Consider the following 25,777-nt stretch of genomic DNA (forward strand, 5'->3'; position numbering starts at 1 on the left):
TAGCTGATGTAATATGGTCTCTTGGCCAGTCTGGTGCTCAGCTGAGAAGCTAGTTGGTTTGAAAAGTGCCCCAAACTACTCTTAAAGCAGCCAATTTTCCAGGCTGGGAGACCAGATAAAAACAAGCCAAAAATCTAAAGCTGAGAAAAGGTTTCAGCCTTTTCTCTGTCTCACAGCAGGGAATGCACCAACCAGAACAAAGACAATGCAACTCTACAGAGGGCTTAACCAAAAGCAAGCCAAGCTTTAAGAGCTGTTGTTCACCAGCTGAGCTGCAACAACTAATGCAGTTCAATGCAACTCATCCATCTGCACGTGCACACGCTTATCGCTTTTAATTTCCTATAAAACTGGTTTATATTCCCTTTTTCACCAGTGGATCGTTAAGATGTGAGTATTTAGCAAATATTTAGTGGGGCTGTGGCTGTCTGAGCGGTTTTGTGCTTTAAACCTGCTGTAATTTGATGAGTGTAAGAGTATCTGTCTGGCTCGCGCACTGCTCGGCTAGCCACCCGGCTATCAGAATACAATACAGGTTAAATATGTTTACTTGTGTGTCATCTTTCATTAGTGTGTGTAACATACTGTCGTATTATGTGTATATAAGCGCATTTGTATGCAGGGAAAGTGGATATAATCTTTGATGGGGGAGTTTAGAGGCATTAGCCGTTTGCTAACTTCAGCTTTAATCTGTAGTGACAGATTTTTTCATCTGTTTTAGTCCAAAACGAATAAAATGTACATGTTCTGTGAGGACACATGAAAAAGATTAAGATCGAATAAGAAAGGGGGTGTGTTTAGTTGGTGGGAGTGTTTGCTCTTCTATTGACAGGTCAGGTCTGTTTCCATCCAACTGCGTTTTTTCACTAACAAAAAGTATTAAAAAGTACCGAAAGTAAAGATAGTTCGTAGTTTGAAATTTAGACTTCGATTGGCTATAAATCCGCTATGCGCTGTCATAGACATGTAAATAATGTTGCATGTGATTCTTCATGATTTGTGAATTCGGATGACATCATCCTCTGCTCTGCCATCGGTCATTTACGTTTTACGACTCTTCATTTTCTAATCCAAATAGCTTCAAAAGTTGAACACCTAGAAGACTGAAACCACTCTCATCTTGACTAGTCTGATTTGTGAATTTTTTCAAAGATCAGTTTTTGAGTTATGCAGTCAAAAGTTTGCCTGAATAATCAGTGTTATAGGCTTTGTGAGGTCACATTCTGCAAACACATGATAATTATGATAGAAAAACACTAGTTTCATACAAAACTGGATTTGTCAAAACTTTCATAGGTTGAATTTACTCAGTTTGATGGCTTCTTGCATATTGGCATTGTGAAATACTAATTTTCTAAGCCATAAAACCAATAAACGTCTTAAAATTCTACAAAATGAGCACCTAGACAGGTCACACTAGCTCACAGATCAGTTTTTGTCATTTAAAACTTTTTTTTAGTTTTTGAGTCAACAGTTTACCTGAGAAATCAGTGTTGTAGGCTTAGTGTTGTAATTGCTCTCTGTTATAGTCTTTCCCATTCATTTCCTATGGTGGGTCAAAAATGACCCGGAACACCACAAGTGTTACTTTTTTGACACGGGGGCTAAACTCATCAAATCCAGTCCAATGTTTTTTGTGAGTTCAGATGGCAAATGAAAGAAAAGTAACCGATTCTTGGCCCACTGAGCTGAATGAAACCATTTTTATTAAAGAAACCAAAACAAAATGGGTCAAAAATGACCCGAACACCGCACAAGGGTTAAATAAAATGACTAGATAATTGACATATCACCCATATCAAAACTGTATTTGTCAACAACAAACCAAAGCCATCAAACTGAGTCAAATCAATCTCTGAAATTTTGTACAAATCCGGTTTTGTGTAAAACTATTGTTTTTCCATCATAATGATCATGTTTGAAGAAGGTGACTTCTCAAAGCCTATAACACTGATTTTTCAGGAAAACGGTTGAATCCAGAGCTCAAATAATTGGTTAAATGACAAAAACTGATCTGTGAAAAAAATCACAAATCTTGAAGGTCTATTTGAGCCTACTATGACTCATCTAGGTGCTCAGTTTTAAGAGTTTTAGGCCTTTTATTACTTTTTTGGCTTACATGCTTAATTTTTCACAATACCAAAATGCATGAAGCCATGAAAATGAGTAAAATCAATCTGTGAAGGTTTTCACAAATCCACTTTTGTGTGAAACTAGTATTTTCCCATTGTATTAATCATGTGTTTGCAGAATGTGACCTCAAAGACTATAACACTGATTTTTCAGGAAAACAGTTGAATCCAGAACTCAAAAACCAGTTAAATGACAAAAACTGATCTGTGAAAACATTCACAAATCATGAAGGTCTATTTGAGCCTACTATGACCCATCTAGGTGCTCAGTTTTTAGAGTTTTAGACCTTTTATTACTTTTATGGCTTACATCCTTAATTTTTCACAATGCCAGTATGCATGAAACCATCAAACTGAGTCAAATCAATCTACGAAGGTTTTCACAATTCCAGTTTTGCGTAAAACTATTGTTTTTCCGTAATAATTAACATGTGTTTCAAGAATGTGACCTCTCAATACTTATAACACAGATTTTTCTGGTAAACTGTTGACTCAAGAACTCAACCAAGGGTTAAGAGACGAAAACTGTACTGTGAAATAATTCATAAATCAGGATGGTCAAGATGAGAGTGGTTTCAGTCTTCTAGGTGTTCAACTTTTGAAGCTATTTGGATAAGAAAATGAAGAGTCGTAAAATTTAAATGACCGATTGCAGAGTGGAGGATGATGTCATCCGAATTCACAAATCATGAAGAATCACATGCAAAATTATTTACGTCTATGACAGCGCATAGTGGATTTATAGCCAATCAATGTCAGAATTTCAAACCACAAACTATCTTGACCGTGGTCTAAAACGTACCGTGGTATTACCTTTAGACATGGTGCCTTTGTATCACAATGGTTTTGGACTTGTACCATGGTTATTTAATGGCTTTTTGAACATGTACCGTGACATTACCATAGTATGATATTTCTGTCACCATTTCCTCACCCTAATGTTATTTCAAACCTGTAATATTTTCTTTATTCTGTGGAACACAAGAAGGAGATTGTTCACGGCAGAATGGTCACACTGCTCTTTTCCATACAATGAAAGGTAATGGGGACTGGGTCTGCTAATCTCCAAAAGGACACAAATTCTCCATGAAAGTACCATAAAAGTCTTCTGAAGTCATTTAAATACCGTTTGCATCGAACATAATAAAATTTAAGTAATTATTCACTAATAATCTAACTTGACAGCCGTGGTCACCATTCACTCTCATTGTTTGGAAAAGACTCTGACTTTCCAAGTAGGTATAGCTGCAGGATGGAGACCTCCAAATAGACCTTTCCGTCTTATTTAGCAGCATAAATCTCGTAATTTTTTTATATTATACATTTTTTAAATATTGAGTGTAAATTTAAAACATTAAGCTTTGTTTTATATTACCCTGGAATTAGTTAAAAAAAAAAAAGAATGACCACAGCTGCGAGGGGGTTTCTATTACAGCTGCTGAGAGAGTGACAATAAATTTGTAATCTTCTCCCATTTTAGTGTCTAAATCCACCACTCTCTATTTTTTTCCTCTTCTGGAAAGTAATTCAAACGTAAGAGTGGATTTTTTTCTTTTGGTCTTGAAGCAAATGGGTAAGTGAAAATAAGATTTGCTGAGGTCTCCCATTCACCGCTGTCGAAGTTTACCCTGCAAACGTTTACTTCCGCATTACAAAACCCGGAGTGTGAAAAAGGTCTATGGGGGCGGAATCTCCAAAAGAGGGTGGTGTTACTCCAAAAGGGGGCTTCACTTTCACTCACGGTTAAGGTTAGGGAAAGGGTTAGGTTAGGGGCTCTCTATATCTTCAGTGGCGATTTGGAGCTCACGCCCCTTTTTGGAGCAATGCCTGCAGCTATACCCTTCTCCGACTCTCTGCTTCCATTGTGTTTCATGGAAGAAAGAAAATCAAATGGGTTTTAGAACGACACGAGGGTGAGTAAATGATGTCAGAATTTTTATTTTTTGTGTGAGCTATCCCTTTAATAGGCTATGCCTATGCTCATGGGGCATGTTTAGGGGTGGAGGCTTAAAAAATAATTCACATAACTCTGCCTTTCTTCATGTTGTTTATTTTTTAGTACATCATAGCTGTGCTCTGTTCTCTTACAGATCAATTTATTGCATGCAGAAAAGAGCTTGATGTTCTTAAGCATCGATGCATTGGGGAAATTGAAGGTGAGGTACTGCACAATATCATATTTGCCATTTATTTACACACTCTATAATAAGTAACTTATTGGTTAGAAGTTCCATGCATAAGCAAGATTTCTGGATAGTATTCCATGGGGAAACTAGGATCAAGTCCTTTATAGAGGCATAGCGGTTGTTTTAAAAACAAAAACAAAAAATTCTTTCCTCCTTGTGTTGTTCAAAGACCCATGGCAAAGTGGTTTAAAGATCACCTGAGTTTTGGCAGTAGGAAAGGACCGCCACAGCCCCCGAAACCAGACTACACCGAAAGCGAGATCCTACGGGCCTACAAAGTTCAGAAAGACCTGGACTTTGAAGACCCCTATGAACCCTCTGAGAGCCGATTGCAGAACGGGTCAGGGACGATCGAAACGTTCCCCGCCTTTGGCACGGTGCTGTCCAATGACGTGGAGGTGAAGATTGTGTCTCCCAAACGCAGACTTGTAAAAGTGGAATCTCAAGAATTTGGGCGTAGCAGGATTCCGTTGAACATTGTGACCTTTGAGGAACCACAGACCCCTGTAAGTACCACTGCTTGTTTTCTTGACTTATAGAGAGTTCAACGGGTCTTATCATCGGCCTGTTATCAGATTGTAAAAGAATAGTGTGCTTTGAAAGGTTCCTGTATGGAACCAGCACATGTTTGGTGCAGTGTGTCATTTTTACAGTGTTAAAATACTTTCTCCTATCCCAGATGAATCTGCAGTCAACTATAAGTAAGCCATTTTTGTAGGCTGACTTTCTAAAGAGTGTAAACACCATTGCTCTGTGGCGCTTTAAAAACATGGCTCTGTTTGTTTGAGTGGCCTGACTTGTCTACTGGTGTGGCCAAACAATGGTCGACAGGGCCAGAAGAAGTGTTTGGTGCCGCTAGTGGTGCAGACATTATACATTTCACCTTTAAAGTGAATATCTGTAGTTTAATTGGTGCATTGAACTTTAGTTGTAGTAGGCTACATTACAGTATTTGTTTTACTCATACTTGGGGTTAGAGATTCTGATGCATTGCGATCTTCGTTTGAACAATCCCAATATCGATTCTTAAATCCCAAGATCGATCTATGAGGCAACCCTCTATAATGTAAGTAAATCACTCACATGTGCAACCAAATCTCGTGCTATGTGACTAAAAATGTCTATGATTAGCTACTGTCAAGTAAGTGTTCAGATTTCACTCACCAGTTATTGAGTAGTATAGTGGGGAAGAAGTTATTACCACAGAGGTCTTTTCACTGCGTGTTGAGATTAAAAGTTTGGTTTAACTCATTCATTGTGTCTAAAGACAAGATCCACAGATCCATTTGTCATTGAATAATTTCTCTTTTAATACTTTCTGTTTTCTACAGTCAGTTGTTTATAAAAGACAACAACAACAACAAAAAACATTTAATTCTAATCACACATGGATGCACTATAGAAATAACACACGTCTTCTATCGTTATATGCGCTTACTGGCTGATGCCACTAGTCTTAAAGAGACAGTGCTGATGCAAATGTATACAATAAAAATGCAACAAAAATATATATGCAACATAATATATGCAATTTCAAGACATTCATTGATGGAATAGACTGAATTTGAAAAATTTTCAAAAACGAATATGCGACCAATTTGTTGTATAACTAATGATAAAATTAGGGCTGTCAATCGATTTAAATTTTTAATCGAATTAAATACATGGTGTGCTGATTAATTAATCGAATAATGGCATATATAAATATTTTCTGAGAAAGCTCCTCAAATAACAATAATTCAAAATATAATGATGTAATAATAATAATAATAATAAATAGTTATATTTAAATAATTACAAATTATATATACACTCGCCGGCCACTTTATTATGTACACCTGTACATCTACTTACTCATGCGATTATCTAATCAGCCAATCGTGTGGCAGCAGTGCAGTGCATAAAATCATCCAGATATGGGTCAGGAGCTTCAGTTAATGTTCACTTGAACCAGGAGAATGGGGACATTTTTTTTACCTCAGTTATTTGGACCATGGCATGATTGTTGGTGCCAGACGGGCTGGTTTAAGTATTTCTGTAACTGCTTATCTCCTGGGATTTTCACACACAACAGTCTCTAGAATTTATATATATATAATATATATATATTATTATTATTATTATTATTATTAAAAAAATTATATTCAGATAATAAAAATGCATTGCATTATTGTGGCAGAGTAAACATTGATAATACAAAAATACAAAAAGGCTTTAGAATCCAATGTATTGATTATTTGCATATTATTGAACATAAGCCAATCATTGGCCTACAGTTCACAGCAATCCATTTTGCTACTGAATTTGTCAATCAGTCCGAGATTTATTATGAGGGCTTGTCTAAGGACGCATCAGTATACACCTGCGTCAGACAGAGCATCTCACTTTGGTTCCATTGCATCATAAACATAAAATTTTTAGGTTGCTGTGTCAAGTTAAACGTAGTTTAATACTTAAAAAAACATGTCTTGAGATCCCTAAATTCGGATTTGCGCTCCATCAAGCGGTGTTTCGAATGCAAGAATGCGTCCTCGTGCTGTGCTGTCAGCTGAAGGGTTGGTTTGCTCTCTGTATAAGCTGTGCATTGCCTATATGGCTTAAGTTTAGCTTACTGCCCCCTGGAGCAAACAGGTGGTACTTCAAGCTTGAATTGCTCAGGAATCTTCCTAATTACGGTCTGGGGATATGATTAATTGTGTTTTTTAACACATTATTTTTTAAAATAATTAATCGAACTGAATTAACATGTTAAATTGACAGCTCTAGATAAAACATAATTAGTAAAATTATTATTTTAGAATTGTACCTAGAAGGTTTCTTATATAATTAAGAGCATTAGCTGAGAGAGAATTTATTTTATATATAAGCAAAATGGACACTGTATTAGAAATGTACCCATATGAATCGATACCGAATCAAGAGCTTGTGATTCGTAATCGAATCGGGAAATCTGTATCAATACCCAGCCCTATAAATGATACCTGAAATTATTTTATTACTTTCCTGATTTATCATATTTATTTTTGCTTACATACTGTATCTAGAGACCATAATGTCATATGCAACCTGTAACTGGAGACGGAAGTATAAAAATTTCGAGTTCCGAGCACATGAAATACCAAGCCAAGTCGTAGTTTCTAGTGGGAAGTAACTTTGGAAGGGGCATGACGACGAGCCAAATTTTTTATGTTTTATTTCAATAATAGGCCTTTTTGTTATTATAGTTAACTAATGTAAAGCTAATGACTCGCCCTTTGCGATTAGTTTTATTCAAATTAATAATTTGCTAGATACCATGCATTAATAAATCATACTGGTCATGCAGGTGTATTCACTGGTGCAACAGGAAAAAAGAGCTCTTACCATAGTTTATGCTGTGTATTTGGGCCATTGACAAATTAGGTTTTTCGAGGTGATATAAATGAGAAATCTTTTAAAAATCTAGTATAAATGTGTCAAGAGTGTCAAGTTCGTAGAAATGAAATCTTTGTGTACATGTTGGGTTCATACATTTTTTAAAAACATTTAAAGCATTTTCTACAAAAAATAAAATAAAAAAATAAAATTTATATATATATATATATATATATATATATATATATATATATATATATATATATATATATATATATATATATATATATATGTACACACACACACACACACTACCGGTCAAAAGTTTTGAAACATTTACTCATTCTTTATTATAATTTTTTTTTTCACATTTTAGAATAATAGTTAAATCATTTAAACTATGGAATAACATAAATGGAACTATGGGAATTATGTTGTGACTAAACAAAATTCAAAATAAATCAAAACTGTGTTATATTTTAGCATCTTCAAAGTAGTCACCCTTTGCCTAGAATTTGCAGACATGTACTCAGACATGTTCTTATGGTTAAACTATATGATCTGAACAAAATGTGCCTTTTCATAAAAATTTCAAAATGTCTGATATTTTTTGCACACAGTCATGAGGGTTTTAAATTGATAGTTCACCCAAAAATGAAAATTCCCACATCATTTACTCACTCTCATGCCATCCCAGATGTGTATGACTTTCTTTCTGCTGAACACAAACAAAGATTTTTAGAAGAATATCTCATCTCTATAGGTCCATACAATGCAAGTGAATTGTGACCAGAACTTTGAAGGTCCAAAAAGGACATAAAGGCTGCATAAAAGTAATCCATACAACTCCAGTGGTTAAATCCATATTTTCAGAAGCAATGTGATAAGCGTGGGTGAGAAACAGATAGATATTTCAGTCTTTTTTTACTACAAATCTCCACTTTCACTTTCAAATTCAGCCACTTACTGGTTAGGGCTGGTCAAAGGTGGAGATTTATAGTAAAAAAGGACTTAAATATTGATCTGTTTCTCACCCAAGCCTAACGTATCGCTTCAGAAGACTTGGATTTAACCACTGGAATCTTATGGATTACTTTTATGCTGCCTTTATGTCCTTTTTGGACCTTCAAAGCTCTGGTCACCATTCACTTGCATTGTGAGGACCAACAGAGCTGAAATATTCTTCTAAAAATCTGTGTTCAGAAGAAGAAAGTCATACACATCTAGGATGGCATGAGGTTAGGGTTAGTAAATGATGAGAGAATTATCATTTTTGGGTGAACTGTCCCTTTAAGGGCTCCTCTCTGTTTTATATATATATATATATATATATATATATATATATATATATATTTTTTTTTTTTAAATTGTCACACGACAACAAAATGGTAACCTACATGTTGGTTACGCCTCCTGACTGTGATATGGTTGAAAAATGTTTTTCAAATGTTAATAAAATTTGAAACAAAATAGTTTCACTGCTTATTTTTTAAGAAATGATAATAGAAATTTATTCTGCACTACTACAGCTGCAGATGGTTAAACCACATGTCAAAAAATATCAAAATGCCTTTGAACTCAGTAATTGAAAACATGTTCATCATAGAAGATGTGAATTCAAGTAATTGTTTTGTGTGAATTGTATTTTCTTTACATATTTTTGAATAAATTAATAGATCCAGACCAAAAAATGAGCATCACATCATTGACCCATTTGTTGTAGTTTGGTGATATGACAGCATAGAAGATGATAGTTTCATCCTTTGGATCTAACAGTTATCAGCCCATGATTTTTTTTCTTCTCAGGATTATGCTGATGTTTGATTTGCTTTGAATAGATTTGTTTATATATCTTTTAAGAGCTTGACTGCATGGTTGTGTCACTTTGTTGGGGTTGAATGGTGAGGGCAAAGGAAATCATTTTCATTAATCCAAATACACTTAATCCCAATGAGTTGTAGACCATCATATACCACCTCTCTCTCTTTCTTTTGGTCTCTCTCTGTCTCTCACTCACTGAGGTCTACATCCATTTGATACACTAATATATTTTCTTCTCCCTCTTGGTTTTTAAAGGGATAGGGGAAAAATGTGTCATCATTTATTTACTCCCCTCATGTCGTTTCAGTTGAGTAAATCATGACAGAATTGTCCTTTTTGAGGGCACTATTCCTTTAAATACCAGATAACAGAGAAAGTAATGTGTATCTCTATGTCGTAGCTGCCATGTGTTTGTTACCTGGCATTCATGTGTAATGAGACTGGGCTAATCTAATGCGTGCTGGCAGCATACAGACACATCAGTGCCATTAACTGGGCTAAAACTGTGCCTTTACCCTTCAGCGCACATTATTATCCAAATTACATTAGAACGCTGCGGCTCTCGTTAACTCAACTCAGACACGTAAAGAGCTGGCGCTCGTTCGCAGGACCATCCCCAGGCGGAGTTCAGAGCATCAACATATAACCCATGACAAAGTATCTCTCTGAAGAATCCTTTAGATGTCTGGGCGAAAAAGGTCAAAAAAGAATATTTTGATGTTTTTCAGCCTTTTTGATGATATTTGGTAAATGCCCATTTATGTATTTGCTCTGAAATTACTTAAAAGGTCAATTGCTTTTGAAACAGAGGAACTGAACTTCAGTCACGATTGAAAAAGCTTTATGCAGGAAATCAAATAATAAAAATCTAGTTAAATCTAGTAAAACTTTAGTTCAAATTAATCAAGGTATGTATTTCATGAATGTTTTTCACTAAATGAACATAAGAAAAAATTATAAGCTACATTTTCAAGCTTTTTTAGATTGATCTGCAAACCGTTTTGCTCATGAATTGGATATCCCTCTCATATTCGTGATTCGCAAGACAAGGAGAGGATGCAAAATTAACCTGCCAGCACAATCTTTAGAAAATGTAACTAGCCAGTAAAAAGCACCTGTTATGATCAGTGATATTCAGAATATTTTAATCGGCAACCAAAATTATTGCGAATAGATATCATAAATACTTGATATTAATAATAATAATTATACAGTATTCGGACACTTAACAGTACACTACGTTGAATTTTTCTTTAGAAATGAACAAAATGCCATTATTAATCCAGCAAATCCCAAAAAAAAGTGTTCGAAGCTGCGTTCTTGCATACATTGCCACATGCAAAATGCCACATTGGAACATCTGTGAATACTTCTGCTTGATGATGTGAACAGATTGCTGAATCTTGTGTTTCGAAAAGATACACTGACCAAGTTTACATGCACTTAAGCGAACGGTTTATTCCAGGGTTTTTGCAGTAAGCCAAGTTCTGAAATGTCATGTAAATAAAAATGGCTATTTTCTGATTCTCTTTAAGGAATTAAGAGAAAGCGGTTTAACACACCTTTGGCTTATATTGAAAAACTGGCATTTTAACAGGTTTTTGAAGAGCGTGCATGTGCGTGAACAGACCAGATAAACATCATAGGATGGAGCCCAACAGCAAGTCAAAATGGAAAGAATTAAACATTTCTGGGACTACAGTGGGAAAAACACATACACTATAAACTATACCCATTGATACACACCAGTGTAAAATATCGACTGTCCCTCAAGTTTGCATATATGCGCACGTACATTGGGGGAATCCCGGAGATTTACGTAAGCGGGATCCCCACTATTGCAGCATAATTCCTCTGCAGGTCACGATAGAAAGTTAAGGAAGCAAACACAGCAACAACTCTGGAATATCTGGAATGTTACAACCCAGTCTAGGGTCAGGTTGGAACAGAAAAGAGTCGTGAGGCCAAAGTATATAAAAATTAATGGGATATTTATTTTGATTCCAGGGAATTAACTTAAGGAGCCAACAAGGCCAAAATATCAAACAAAACCCTCCTAACGTACCCGTCCTGTAACTTACCTCAATCAAAACAAAAGGAAACAAAAATATAGAGCTGTTTTCCTAACATGAGAAAAACAATGACAAACAAGTACACAAAGAAAAGGGCGTCGGACTCCCTACTTCCCAACCAGTTAGCGTGAATGATTATTTACAAAATATGTACAGACTATTTACACAAAGTCAAAGCAAGCAAATCTAAATTTATGATCCAAAATGTCAAAAGATTTAACAGAAAGGGTCAAACACACGAACAGCAATTTTCACAGTAGATCACAACAGGTAACAATGCACAAATCGAAACAATGGTCTGGTACAAATTAGACTGGCGTGTCTTTTTAAGCCAGCTGATCTTGGCTCCTCCAATCATGCGAGGGTAATGTCACCTTTCTGAATTGGTGTCTCCAATGTTGTCCTCCAGGACACACCCACCTGCAAACAGACACAGAGACACACAAACACACAAGAAACAGACACTGAGCAGAACTGCAAATTTACACATTATGACGGAGGTCATAACAGGGAATAAAGTGAAGCAGCGGGGAATAAAATAGCCAAGTCTTCCTCAGATACCATGTTTGTTATTTACACAGACATCGTAAGGAATTTACAAAGCTGTGGAGAAGCTGCTTGCTGACCGAGCCACATGTATACGGGAGTAAAGAGTATTCCGCTTATACTTGCATGTAAACTGGAATGCTACTTTCTCGCAATATTTCATTCATTTCATTTATTCATTTGGCAGACGCTTTTATCCAAAGCGACTTACAAAAGAGGAAAAATATAAGCAAATCATCTTAAGGAGACAGTGGTATGAAAAGTGCCATTTTACAAAGTTTGACTAGCATCAGAATAGCATTCAAAACAGATTAAAGTGCAACAAGGATTTTTTTATTTAGTGACTGGTTAAGTGCTCATGGAAAGATGTATTTTTAGCCGTTTTTTGAAGAGAGTGAGTCAGCTTCACGGATGGAGTTGGGAAGGTCATTCCACCAACGTGGTATGATGAAGCCGAAAGTCCGGGAATGTGTTTTGGTGCCTCTTTGTGTTGATACAACAAGGCGACGTTCCTTAGCCGACCGCAGGCTTCTAGTGGGCGCGTAGCTCTGCAGAAATGGTTTTAGGTATGTTGGAGCAGACCCAGTGACTGTTTTGTATGCCAGCATCAGAGCCTTGAACTTGATATGTGCATCAACCTGCAGCCAGTGAAGAGAGACAAGGAGTGGTGTAACATGCGCTCTCTTTGGTCGATTAAAGACCAGATGTGCTGCTGCATTCTGGATCATTTGCAGGGGTCTAATTGCACATGCAGGGAGACCTGCAATGAGAGCGTTACAGTAGTCCAGTCTAGTTATGACAAGTGACTGAACAAGAAGTTGTGTGGCATGTTCAGAGAGGAAGGGTCTTATCTTCCTTATATTGTAGAGTGTAAATCTACATGATCTTGCGGTCTTTGAGATCTGGTCTGTGAAATTGAGTTTGTTATCGATGGTTACCCCTAGATTTCTGACCGTTTTGGAAGGCATTACTGTAGTTGCATCCAGCTGCACGGTGATGTTGTGTTCAACAGCAGGGTTGGCTGGAAAGACAAGGAGTTCGGTCTTGGCTGGGTTAAGTTGCAGGTGGTGTTCCTTCATCCGGGTCGAGATGTCCGCCAGGCAGGCAGAGATTCGAGCAGTCACTGTGGTGTCGTTGGGCTGGAAAGACAAGTAGATTTGCGTGTCATCAGCGTAGCAATGGTAAAAGAAACCATGTGCCTGAATGATGGGTCCCAGTGATGTTGTGTATATAGAGAAGAGAAGTGGCCCAAGCACTGAACCCTGAGGTATCCCAGTAAGTAGCTGATATGGCTTGGACACCTCACCTCTCTTGACTGATTGTCATCCAGCAGCTTGTTCTGTGAGAGATAGGCAGAGATTTGTTTGAAAACTGCCCTTTCAAGTGTTTTTGCCATGAATGGGATGAGAGAGACTGGTCTGTAGTGTTCCATTTGTGTGGGGTTAAGTGTGGGTTTCTTCAGCAGCGGGGTTACTCGAGCCTGTTTAAATGTAGTGGGAAAAGTGCCTGTAAGTAGAGATGTGTTAATTATGTGTGTGAGTGCAGGTAGGACGGATGGAGAGATGGCCTGGAGAAGGTACGACGCTTTCTCAAAATAAGCCGTTTTCCGGTGTGCATGTAAGCGTACTGATTGATTTGGACCGATCAAAAGTTATTTCGGACTGATTTGCTCATTGTGCGATTTGCGAGACAAGGGGGAGATGCAAAACAAATCCGCTGGCACAATTTTTTGAAAAGGTAACTGGCCAAATAAAAAGCACATAAATATCATGGTGATATTCACAATATTTGGTATACAATATTTGGACACTTAAAGGTACAATAGAGCTTCTTATACTTTTTTAACAAAATACCATTATTGAATCAGTACATTAAAATCGGTGTTCAAAATTGCGTTCTTGTTGATTTCAGTTTACTACGGTAAGCCTACAGTAAAGAATTACATTCTGAGCTGTCACGTTCGATTTGACGGAATATTCGGGCTTCCGTCATTCGTCGTTGTGTGTTTATGCTGTGTTTGTAAACAAAAAATACGGTCCGGTGGCTGATATGCCAGATGACATATTTTTCTGACTTTCTTTTTACTGCCAGTGTCTCTTGGTGTAGCTCTGATATGGTGATCACAGGCAATGATGAGTATACCTCAAACCATCAGATTCATCTGTGCAAAACACCAGTGTTGAAGCACAACTAACGAAAAACAAAAAACCAACAACGTTCCTTCACAGATAACTTACACTTTTACTTTTCAACCACAGATCTCCAAGAGAGAGCCCAAAATTCAGTAGTGTACCTTTTAAGCCTACACTCATTCCTCTGTTCTTCTCTCAGGTAGTTCCCTCGGCTCCTGTGGTTGGTGACACAGATTACTCAGACCCGTTTGACGCCAGGCCAGATCCGTGGCCCAGGACCGGCTGGGAACACAACGGTGTAGAAACCTGCAGTAGTTACATGGAGCCATTTGAGGCCCAGCGATTCATAAACGGTAAAGCACTGAAGAGATTTGAGATGATGCCAAAGAAAACTTTCACTCTGTAGTTATTATTTTAGCCTGTTTGGTTTGTGGCCTGGCCTGCTTGACTTCACTCAGAAATGTGTTTTACCCCTAAGGCTAGATGTTTAAGGGCTGAGAAGGGATTTATTTTCACTGTGGTCTACTTATAATGTTATTCAAGGTCTTAAAGGGATAGTTCAACACCCATCATGTATGTTAAGTAGAGTATTTTTAAAGGATATCAAACTCTTTTATTTCAAACAAGCAAGGAAATTCTAGTTTTCTGTTATACAACACCTATAAACTTGTTTTAATTGCATAAAATGTTTAGCGATCTGCACTTACTGCATTATTAGGGCGAAAAAAGAACTTAAGTTGGTTCTCTGACATAAAACAACAAAGTAATATGTTTGAATGTGTGTTTGTTGTTGCTCAGAGCTGCAGCACAGCACAGATCGGGGCAGGAGCAGCCCACAGCTCTACGACAGCCCTTATGATGAGAGAGTTCAGCCCCAGGCAGCCCCTGAGGATGATGAGAAGGAGAGACGTCTGCCCCAGGATGACGAGAGGCCTGCGGATGAGTATGACCAGCCCTGGGAGTGGAAGAAAGAGAATATCTCCAAAGCCTTTGCTGGTAATATCTGTTGATGTGCAGAGATGGGCTCTGTTTAAATCCAGTGCGTCCAGTTTTTTCCCTCTTTTCTCAAAATTAAAAACCCAGCCAGTATGATTGAATATGTACAATATACACTCACTGAGCACTTTATTAGGGACACCCATACACCTACTTTTACACGCGATTATCCAATCAGCCAGTCATGTGGCAGCAGTGCAATGCATAAAATCAGGCAGATACGGGTCAGGAGCTTCAGTTAATATTCACATCAACCATCAGAATGGGTAAAAAATTTGATCTCAGTGATTTCATCTGTGGCATGGTTGTTGGTGCCAGACTGGTTGGTTTGAGTATTTCTGTAACTGCTGATCTCCTGGGATTTTCACGCACAACAGTCTGTAGAGTTTACTCATAATGGTGCCAAAAACCAAAAACATCCAGTGGGCGGCAGTTCTGCAGACGGAAACGTCTTGTTGATGAGGTCTACGGAGAATGGCCAGACTGGTTCGAGCTGACAGAAAGGCTACAGTAACTCAGATAACCACTCTGTACAATTGTAGTGAGCAGAATAGCATCTCAGAATGCACAACACGTGGAACCTTGAGGCAGATGGGCTACAACAGCAGAAGACCACGTCGGGTTCCACTTCTTTCAGCCAAGAACAGAAAGCTGAGGCTGCAGTGTGCACAGGCTCACCAAAACTGGACGGTTAAAGACTGGAAAAACGTAGCTTGGTCTGATAAATCTTGATTTCTGCTGAGGCACACAGATGATAGGGTCAGAATTTGGCGCCAACAGCATGAATCCATGAACCCAACCTGCCTTGTGTCAACAATCCAGGCTGGTGGCAGTGGTGTTATGGTGTGAGGAATGATTTCTTGACACAATTTGGGCCTGTTAATACCAGTCAATCATTGCTTGAATGTCAATGCCTATTTGAGTGTTGTTGCTGACCATGTGCATCCCTTCATGGCCACAATTTACCCATCTTCTAATGGCTACTTCCAGCATGATAATGCACCATGTCACAAACCAAACGTCCTCACAAACTGGTTTCATGAACATGACAATGAGTTCACTGTTCTTTGGTGGCCTTCCCAGTCACCGGATCTGAATCCAATAGAATATCTTTGGGATGTGGTAGAACACTAGATTCGCAGCATGAATGTGCAGAAGACAAATCTGTCGAAATTGCGTGATGAAGTCGTGTCAACATGGACCATAATCTCAAAGAAATGTTTCCAACATCTTGTGGAATCCATGCCACAAAGAATTTAGCCTGTTTTGAGAGCAATGGGAGGCTCTACCCAGTATTAGTACTGTGTTCCTAATAAAGTGCTCAGTGAGTGTATATGGTTAATAGTAAATAGACATTTTGTCTTGGCAACAGTGGCTGTTTGGTTTGAAATTGAGTCTTTATCGAAAATGATCAAAAGGCTAGAAAATATCAAGATTTTTATTAGCTACTGAATATCGCCCAGCCCTTTGTACAAATTATCTAGCCAACATCTTGTTGATTCGCATGCACTGCAAGGAGAAAAACCATAAATGCTCTAGAAAATGGACACCTCAGAATTCATGTACATTTAGCCTTTTATATGACAACATAACACGGCCCACAAATAGATGGTTCGCCTGTTGAGTACCATGGCCCTGGCCTTACACAGGACCATCCCAAGTCACATCAGCGATGCTTCTGATACTAAGGTGTTAGGCAGGTCATAGCTGACATATTTTAGAATGGCTTAAATGCAGTATTGCAGTTTAACACACAAGTAAACACGACTGCGTAAATATGCCTTGATAGAGTGTTTTGATAAATAAATTAAAAAAGTTGATCTGAAAAGGTATTGACTGTTGAATAGCATTTCTTTTTGCATTTGCCACTCCATGTTTGTAGACAATGTCTGTTCTTTAGAAGATTTTTACATTTTACATGTGAGGAGAGAGGGATGAAAGGAGAGGTAGGGGTTGTGATGAAGGAAGAGAGGGGGTGAAGCAGTCATGCAGAAAGATCAGAGCCACTGTGTGAATTCTGCTCTGTTTCAGATACACACACTGATCACGTCTCCTTATATGCCAGAAATTTCACACTGTTCATCGCACGGTTATTAAACCACTTGTGACAATCTCACCATGAACAAGTCTCAGCATTCGGAAAGCATTGCGCAGAAAGGAACGACAACTTAGTGCTGTGTTTTTTTTTATTATTTCAGCGCTAATTAAGGCTATTGTGGAGGTTAGTGAATATGACACAGGTTGTTGCAGTAAATTTTCCCCTTATTAGTAGGTACACAAGATATACTGGTGTATATAAACACCTGTATATTCAGCTTTGTTCATATCCGATTTGAGATTAAACCTCCCCTAAATGTCACAAAAAGGCAAACTGTGATTGGTCGCTTTGCATGCCAGGCAGACGGTCTTTTTGTGGCTAAGTGGATAGTTCTTATCCAGACAAGGCTGCAGTGTGAACCAGACTTTATTATAATTAAATTATTGTTAGATGGTGTGCTACTGCTTGCATCTGTTGTTTAAGTAGGCTGAACAGCTCAAACACTGTTGACAGATATGCTATTACCTGACAGAGACTTAAAGAGAAAGAGACCATGCAAGAGACAGACTTAGAGATGAAGGGGAAGAAAGGAGGAAAGGGGGAGGGAATATTTGGATGATTAGTTCACGTGTCTCAGGGGACAAGAATTCCCTCCTGCAACTCTATCAAGACTGTCGCAGCAGGAACGGTGGTGCTATGAAAGAATTAGTGGGGTTTGCTAAAGAAAGCATCACTATTACTGTTGCTCGAACTGAGGGTTAGGGATTTGTACTCCTAACCATAAGTATTCAACTTTGGCATATATCTTATCCCATTTTGTTTGTTGTGTGAAATCTGAACTGGGCATTCTCTCGGCGAGTTTAGTGAGATTCACCCAGTTATTACATTGTGTCTAGTTTTTTGTCACTCTCTTTGATTCTTACTGAATGCTTACTGAATGCTTTCTTAAAATGTGTGCATATTGGTTGTTTTGTAGTGAAGTTTGATGCGGGAGACTGGGATCCATCCACATTGCCCCTTGACGAGCCACAGGGGAAAGCTGGAACATCCAGAACAAGCCCTCCATCCAGCGGGGCGACCAGCCTGCACAAGCACAGCAACCCTCACTCAGTCCTGGGTGAGAGGGTGGACCCCACACTGCCCCTCGAGAAACAGGTGTATGTATTAACACATGCTGCTTGATGCAAATAGAAGAGAAATGCTGTAATATTAAAACCAATATAGCTTAAAGAGAGAGTTCATGCAGGGGGCCTGGGTAGCTCAGCGAGAAAAGACGCTGACTACCACCCTTGGAGTCGCGAGTTCGAATCCAGGGCGTGCTGAGTGACCCCAGCCAGGTCTCCTAAGCAACCAAATTGGCCTGGTTGCTAGGAAGGGTAGAGTCACATGGAGTAACCACCTCGTGGTCGCTATAATGTGGTTCACTCTCAATGGGGCGCGTGGTCAGTTGTGCGTGGATGCCGTGGGGAATAGCGTGAAGCTTCCACACGCGCTATGTCTCTGTGGTAATGTGCTCAATGGGCCACGTGATAAGATGCGTGGATTGACGGTCTCAGATGCGGAGGCAACTGAGGTTCCTCCTCCGCCACCCGGATTGAGGCGAGTCACTATGCCACCATGAGGACTTAGAGCACATTGGGAATTGGGCATTCCAAATTGGGGAGAAAAAAATAAAAATAAATACTGAACACATTTACATGCACTTAGAAGATACAAATAAATAAAATTAATAAAATACTATATTACAACTTTTTCTGTTAAAGCATAATTTTCTGTAAAGCTGCTTTTGAATGATGTGTGTTGTGAAAAGCGCTATACAAATAAAAATTATATGAATTTGAAAAGCTTTAAAAGTTTTATATTTTTTACAAGTCTAAGGTTCCGTTTTTTCATATTTGAAAGGGTTTAAATATATATTCTAAGATCAGTGTTGCAAAATGTATTTTTGAGGCTTTTTTGGAGCGACTCTAGCTTTGTGAATAAAACATTTTGCTAAAAGAATTAAGGGATTAAGGACATATTTCTCATTTTCTGAAGTATATGGGTTTTCTAAACAAAGTAAAATATCACATGGTTCTAAGCTTATGGTTCACCATGCACACTTACTAGACCGTCTCATTCTAGTGCTGAATGCTGAGGAGTCTAGCCTACAGCCTCAGAAGGACTGGTCTAGGAAGGACACAGCCTTACTAGGCAGCAGCCTTCCGTTTGAAATGCACCCTCTGTCTTTTCTGTGAATTTCCCTTATCTGTTTGAGTGAGCAGCTGAGAGCAGAAATTTCAAAAAAGAGTTATTTTAGTATTTTTGGCTTGTTTATAGCTTAAAGTCCTTCGTAATGCACCAAATATTTTTTTCTTATTATTATTGGGATTTTGGCTGCACAGTTAACTGAATCTGGGATTTAATTCAATTTGGACTCTGCCTGGGCTGCCCTGTCACAGGAGGAAAAGATAAAAAATTTAACACATTCATTGTTTTGATTTTAAATGCTTATTGGCTGATTAATCAGTTATCTCCTCTTTTTAAACACCATATTATCATATGTGCATGATCCAGTATCAATCGACCTCTAGTTCATATGTATTGATATAATGGTACATAGAACTCATTTAGTGAAAACATGCAAGTGCAAAACATGTCTTGAGGTTTTTGAACTTGCAGATACCCTGTTTACTCCGATAAGCAGTGTTAAGGCTTTGTTGAATGTGCAATACCCAGACTGTTCAAGTAAAAGAATCTGTAATACATGATTTATTTTAAGTATCGAAATATTGTATTAATTTTATTTGTTCAGGTCTTGAAAAAGGTCTTAAAAAGTCTTCAGTTTGATTTTTAAAAATGTGCAGCAACCCTGATATGGTCAACACGTTTAGAGACGCATTTGCGTGTGTTTTGTAGGTGGTACCATGGTGCATTGTCGCGCTCTGAAGCCGAGTCATTGCTCACGCTGTGTAAGGAGTGCAGTTATCTGGTGAGAAAAAGCCAAACCAGCCGAAATGACTATTCACTCTCTCTCAGGTACACAATAGTATTATATGTATATACTGTATATCTTTATACTGTATACAGTACTGTGCAAAAGTCTTAGGCACATAAGATGTTTCACAAAAGCATTTGTCTTAAGATGGTTATTTATATCTTCAGCTTTAGTGTGTCAATAGGAAATATAAATGTCAGACTCCCAAACATTACTTTTGTAAATAGAAAAGATTAGAACAGAAGAACAGGGAGCCCTGCAACAGATGGCATGGCCCCCACAGAGCCCCCCACTGAACATCGTGTCAGTCTGAGATTACATAAAGAGACAGAAGCGATTGAGACAGCCTAAATCGATAGAAGAACTGTGGTGAATTCTCCAAGAAGCTTGGAACATCCTATCTGCCAACAACCAAGAAAAACTGTGTCCAGGTGTACCTAGGAGAACTGGTGCTGTTTTAAAGGCAAAGGTGGTCACACCGAATATTGATTTAGCTTTTTTTATGTTTACTGAACTTTGTATGACATTAAGCGATAAATAAAAACTATTTATGTCATTATTTTTGAAGAGATCCTCACCATGCAACATTTTTCACAAGTGCCTAAAATGTTGCACAGTACTGTATATGTTCCTCATTTCATATCTGATGAAATACTGTCATCTCCTTTACGTTGTCCAATGTCCATTATTATAACTTGTAGTGGCCAAAAATGTTTGAAATTACATGAATGTAAAGTGAAAATACAGTGATGCTGGAAAGTTTTGCATTCACACTGCACATTATAAGCGAACCACATTATACGCCAAAACCAGAGACTACTTAGCAGAGATGGGCCACTTCTATTGAAATGAATGGGAGAAATTGGAAAACTCAATGGACAATGGATGTAGAAAGGAAGTCCTGCCTTACAGGTAAAAAGAGACAATCACCTTTTAGATACAGACATTGCTCGTCAATCAACCTCGAGAACGTGCATGCGCATTAGCTATACAAGCGGGGAGAATTTCGTTTTTTTTAGCGTAATCCGAGGTAAAGAAGCACAATTTAGTTGTAGTCAGTGTTGTCAGATTTACCTGCTGATTTAAAATGTTCTTTGATCGTAATCTTGACCAACCGTTTTTGAGATTTCAATGTTCCCCCATTCAAGTAGATAGGAGCTGCACTGCCATGACTGTAAAAAGCTTCCCGAGAGCGTTCCAAAGATGGCCGCCAGTGGTCTTACTTTTTAGAAAGACTTCGGTGAAACTTAGGGTTTGTCTCTATCAGCTTCCTAGTTCAGTAGTCAGGGCACTGATTGGGGAGTTAGCCATTTTAAGGGCTGCCTTAATCGCAAAATCGTTACAGTGCGCTAAAACGTTCGCTCTCTAAAAGATCCCACAATGCACCGTAAAAACCAGGGAGCATTGTTGCTCACTATGTTCCCTTACCGGAAAAGTCGTCATGTCCTCTGAAGTCTCTCAAGTCGTTAGACAAGCACAAGTGTAAATCTATGAAGTCCAAGCCTTATTTTCTTTTTAAAAGAGATGTTGTTTGTAATGTCTTTCATTCATAATTACCATGAAAGGGAAACAATCTTTTAAATATTTGATTTGTAAAAAAAGAAAGTTTAAAATACACTCCTTTATATTTTATTTCTTCATTTAATGTCATTTATTTTTTCATAATAACACTATGAACGAAAATGAACGTTAGTGTCATTTATACAGCGATGTTGTTGATTAATTACAGCTGCGCTTCAATGTGCGAGCTCGTTAATGTGTCGCAGGTGATTGAGTCAAGTGTCCCAGTGTTCAGTGGATGAACACCCTTGCCAGTGCCCGAATTCGTGTTCACGATATACTGTTTCACAACATAGGGACCTAGGTAGCTGATTGAGACACACCCTTAGAATACCTAAGCAACTGCATAGCAATGCCTTGACAACACTTTAGCATCATGGTGGTGAGTTTTGTACATTAAAAAACCTCACATTTTCTTTGAGGAAAAAAAACAAAACATAATGTGGTCCAACTCCGTCTTTCCTGTGAATCTGCTCTCATTTGTTCATTCTTTGATATCTTCTTGATATTCCATTGCTAAAGGGCAGTTACATCTAATTATTCAAGTTCTACTTGCGGTTTGTGCAGGCTTTAGGTGTGTGTGTGTGTGTGTGTGTGTGTGTGTGTGTGTGTTATGGTCCTGAGGTGTTCAGCATAAATGTAGTGCCCACAAAAAAGGTTCCTTTCTTCCCTATATTTTTTTGTTTTGTTTCAACCTAAATATGCATACTACTTTCAGTTTTTAATTTCCAATTTTAGTGTACTTGAAAGCAAAACTAAAAAATGGTGCAATGCAAAATAAAGTAATTATCATCAGTAGTAGTATAAATTAAAAATGGGTAAAATCATGTAAAAATGAAATGGTTAAAGGGATAGTTCACTCAAAAATGAAAATTCTGTTGTTGTTAATCACCCATCATTTACTCAAGTAAAAACAAAAAACAAACAAAAAAGAAAGTTAAACAGGTTTTGAACAACATGAGGGTGAGTAAATGATTGGGTTGACTATCCCTTTAAACAGTGCAGAGTAAGCTAAAAAAAATTCTCTCTCTGCAGGAGTTGTCATGGATTCATGCACATGAAGTTCTCACAATCTCGTGATGGGAAGTTCATCCTGGGCGAGAACAGTCCTCCTTTTGACTCTATTCCTGAAGTCATTCATTACTACACCACACACAAACTACCAATCCGTGGAGCTGAACACCTGACGCTGCTCTTCCCTGTACTGGTGCAAACACTCTGAGAACACACACATTTATCGCATGCTTACACACACACTTTCACTCAGGGCTTAACTCACATGGCTACTATAACGCTTTGTTTTCAGTCCAATTTTGAAGTCTTAAGCAGATCTATGAGTGTGTTTGGAGTGGAAATTAGATTTTTTGGGGAGTTTGAACCCAAACTCGACGTGAATCCTCAAAGAGCAAAGATCATGCTACACATGTCCTGCATCGGCTGATAGAAGCGTATTCTCTGCGCCGCTGGACTCTGAAGTGTTTTCGTATCACACTGGGAACCGCAATATTATATAATTTTTTTCTGCTCCAAAAGCGTCAAATAATAGATTTAAGATTTGAGGATAAAATGTAGACCAACCAAAGTATTTATAAAGATTTTAGAAACACTAAAGCAATGATGTACAGAACAAATAATGTCCTATGTGGCTAGTTAAGGCTTTCGTTTTAGATTAAGCTCATCTCTCCACAAATTGAGAGACTTCAACCCATTTACTCACCCGCATGCTGTTCCAAACCCGTATGACTTTCTTTCTTCAGTGGAACACTAAATCCAAAATGGGATTTGAGAGCTGTGACAAAGGGGAGGTTATCATTGAATAACTACATACATTTCAGTCTAGTCCTCACACAGAGTCATACAGACCACCTGAATGATGCTCTCTTGACCGCCATGGTCACCGTCCACTTTCATTGCATGGAAAAGAGCAGCATCAGCATTCTTCAAAATTTCTCCTTTTGGAAGATAGAAAGTTACACGGGTTTGAAACAACATGACAGTGTCATCCTTTTGGACATCAATGACAGAATTGTCCTTTTTGGGCAAACTGTTCCTTTTATTTCAGTTTAAAATGTAGGCTGCTCTTTAGCAAGCTCTTAACATCCCTGCGACAGGAAGTAGAGGCGATGAATCAGAGCTATATGACGGTAAGGAAGTCTAGACATGATACTGGAATGTTCAGAATGTGACTTTCACTTGTCCGGATGGCCATCTGTGCGCATAGCTTTGTTTTGGTCCCTCTTTGCCACCCTTAAGTGAGAAACCAGGGCCACTGAGGATGATGGAAACAGGAAGTGTTGTCATTCCACCATCTTCTACACGCCTCAGTGCTTCAAACTTCTGACATGACAGGAAACCGTCGTTACCGTGGCTTTTCGCTTCACTTAAGGCAGCTGTCACTTTACTTACCATCATTTTACTCTACCAGCTACTGTTTGGTGCCCTTGGGTCCCTGATATTTTTAAGGACTACTTATCAATGCTTCTTTAGATATCTATATGAACCATCACTTGTGAGGTATTTTAGTTTAACGTGACATTTGAAATGGGGTCCCTTTGACTGTCCCTCTGAATTAAAAGCCACTTCTTGTAAATGGAGAGAAATCTCTAGTATTTTCTTCTTAAAGGAACAGTTCACCCAAAATTGGACAATTCTGTCATTTACTCAGCCTCATGTTGTTCCAAACTCTGGGCTGTCAAGCTCCAAAATGTGCCATAAATGTAGTTCATTATAGTCAAATGCTATATTTCAAGCCTTCTGAAGTCAAATGAAAGATTTGTTTGAGCAACAGACTGAAATTTAAGAGATTACTCATTAAAAATCTCGCGTATAGCCGGTGTCCGAGTACAGAATTCTACTCAGTACTACGCAGACAACAACCAACAATGTGTACATGCCATTTCTGAATCTGGACGTATACGCAGGCTATTAGATTTCTGTTCCTCACTGTTCCTCCTTTATGGAGCTTTACAGCCATTAGTCTCTATGAACTGTTGTTTTATGGCACGAACTGCGTAAGGTTTCTTAAACTATTGTGTTGCCACATGAAAATAACAGCATAAGGGTTTGGAATGACATGAGGGTAAGTAAAAAGTGACAGAATTTTCATTGGTGGGTGAACTGTTCCTTTAAGAAACACAATACTATGGGGAACCTCGCTGTATTTTGAATAGCTTTGATTTTGACCAGCAAAAAGCCGAAATGTTTTTGTAGTCGGTTTACTTGTGTACAGTATGTATATCCTCAGGCACGGCAAAGGCTGATGGGAATCTGACCATGCACACACACACACACACACACACTACTACACATGGTACTACTATAGACATCCACACAGTAGTTATTGTTTGTTATGATGACTGTAATTTTAGCTCTTGAGTTCTTGTTTTCTGTTTGCTGTTTTCCAGCTTTTCATTTCTTTGGAATAAAATATGCAAGTTGTTTTTTAAAAATTAAGCCTTTGTCGCATTATTATCGCATGCCACAGCTGCACAGTTGCTGCAGCTGGTTTCTGGATGAATCCTGACTGGATGTGACATTACAGGGCTGAAGGGCAAACAGTCTGTCTCTCAGCAGAAGAGTTCCTTCTTCAAAGCTTTCATGCAACACACTGTAAAAATAGGTCAAATCTCCTCCATGTGACTGAGCTTATACACGCTCAGTTTTTGACTGAGAACTAATGGCTTGCGTGGTTTTGGAGTGTGTCTTTCTGTCTGTCTGCTGGGATTTAGCTTGAAGGTACACTTTCCACACAGCTGATATTTGCTGTCAGGATAAAGTCACATCAAAATCCTCTGTGATGTCACACTGTCCACAGTGGCTCAGTTGCTTTTTAAAGGGGTTGTCTTTCAGTTTGCTTTATATTCTCCTTGTGTCTGTTTTGTGCATCTCAGGATCAGAAATGAGTGCTGTTTGCAAAGGCAAGCATCACTAGAACAACTCATATCTACTATTTTTTTAATGAGA

At 38.3% G+C, this 25,777-nt stretch overlaps 1 protein-coding gene across 2 annotated transcripts; it reads left to right on the forward strand.

Annotated features, from left to right (window-relative positions):
- The first annotated feature begins 246 nt into the window (after positions 1 to 246).
- On the forward strand, positions 247 to 25,256 carry LOC127442823 (SH2 domain-containing adapter protein F-like). Of its 2 annotated transcripts, none has more exons than XM_051701034.1 (8): positions 247 to 390; positions 4,223 to 4,293; positions 4,488 to 4,824; positions 14,443 to 14,596; positions 15,042 to 15,239; positions 18,254 to 18,434; positions 20,176 to 20,295; positions 22,850 to 25,256. In XM_051701034.1, the coding sequence occupies exons 2-8, from the start codon at positions 4,253 to 4,255 to the stop codon at positions 23,034 to 23,036; spliced, it is 1,218 nt and encodes a 405-aa protein (XP_051556994.1). In that variant the 5' UTR covers positions 247 to 390; positions 4,223 to 4,252; the 3' UTR covers positions 23,037 to 25,256. The 2 variants fall into 2 exon arrangements, with proteins under 2 accessions (XP_051556994.1, XP_051556995.1); XM_051701035.1 differs by having other exon boundaries at positions 295 to 390; positions 4,223 to 4,288.
- The last annotated feature ends 521 nt before the right edge of the window (positions 25,257 to 25,777 follow it).

This window comes from Myxocyprinus asiaticus, chromosome 6 (assembly GCF_019703515.2).
Source record: "Myxocyprinus asiaticus isolate MX2 ecotype Aquarium Trade chromosome 6, UBuf_Myxa_2, whole genome shotgun sequence".
NCBI lineage: Eukaryota > Metazoa > Chordata > Actinopteri > Cypriniformes > Catostomidae > Myxocyprinus > Myxocyprinus asiaticus.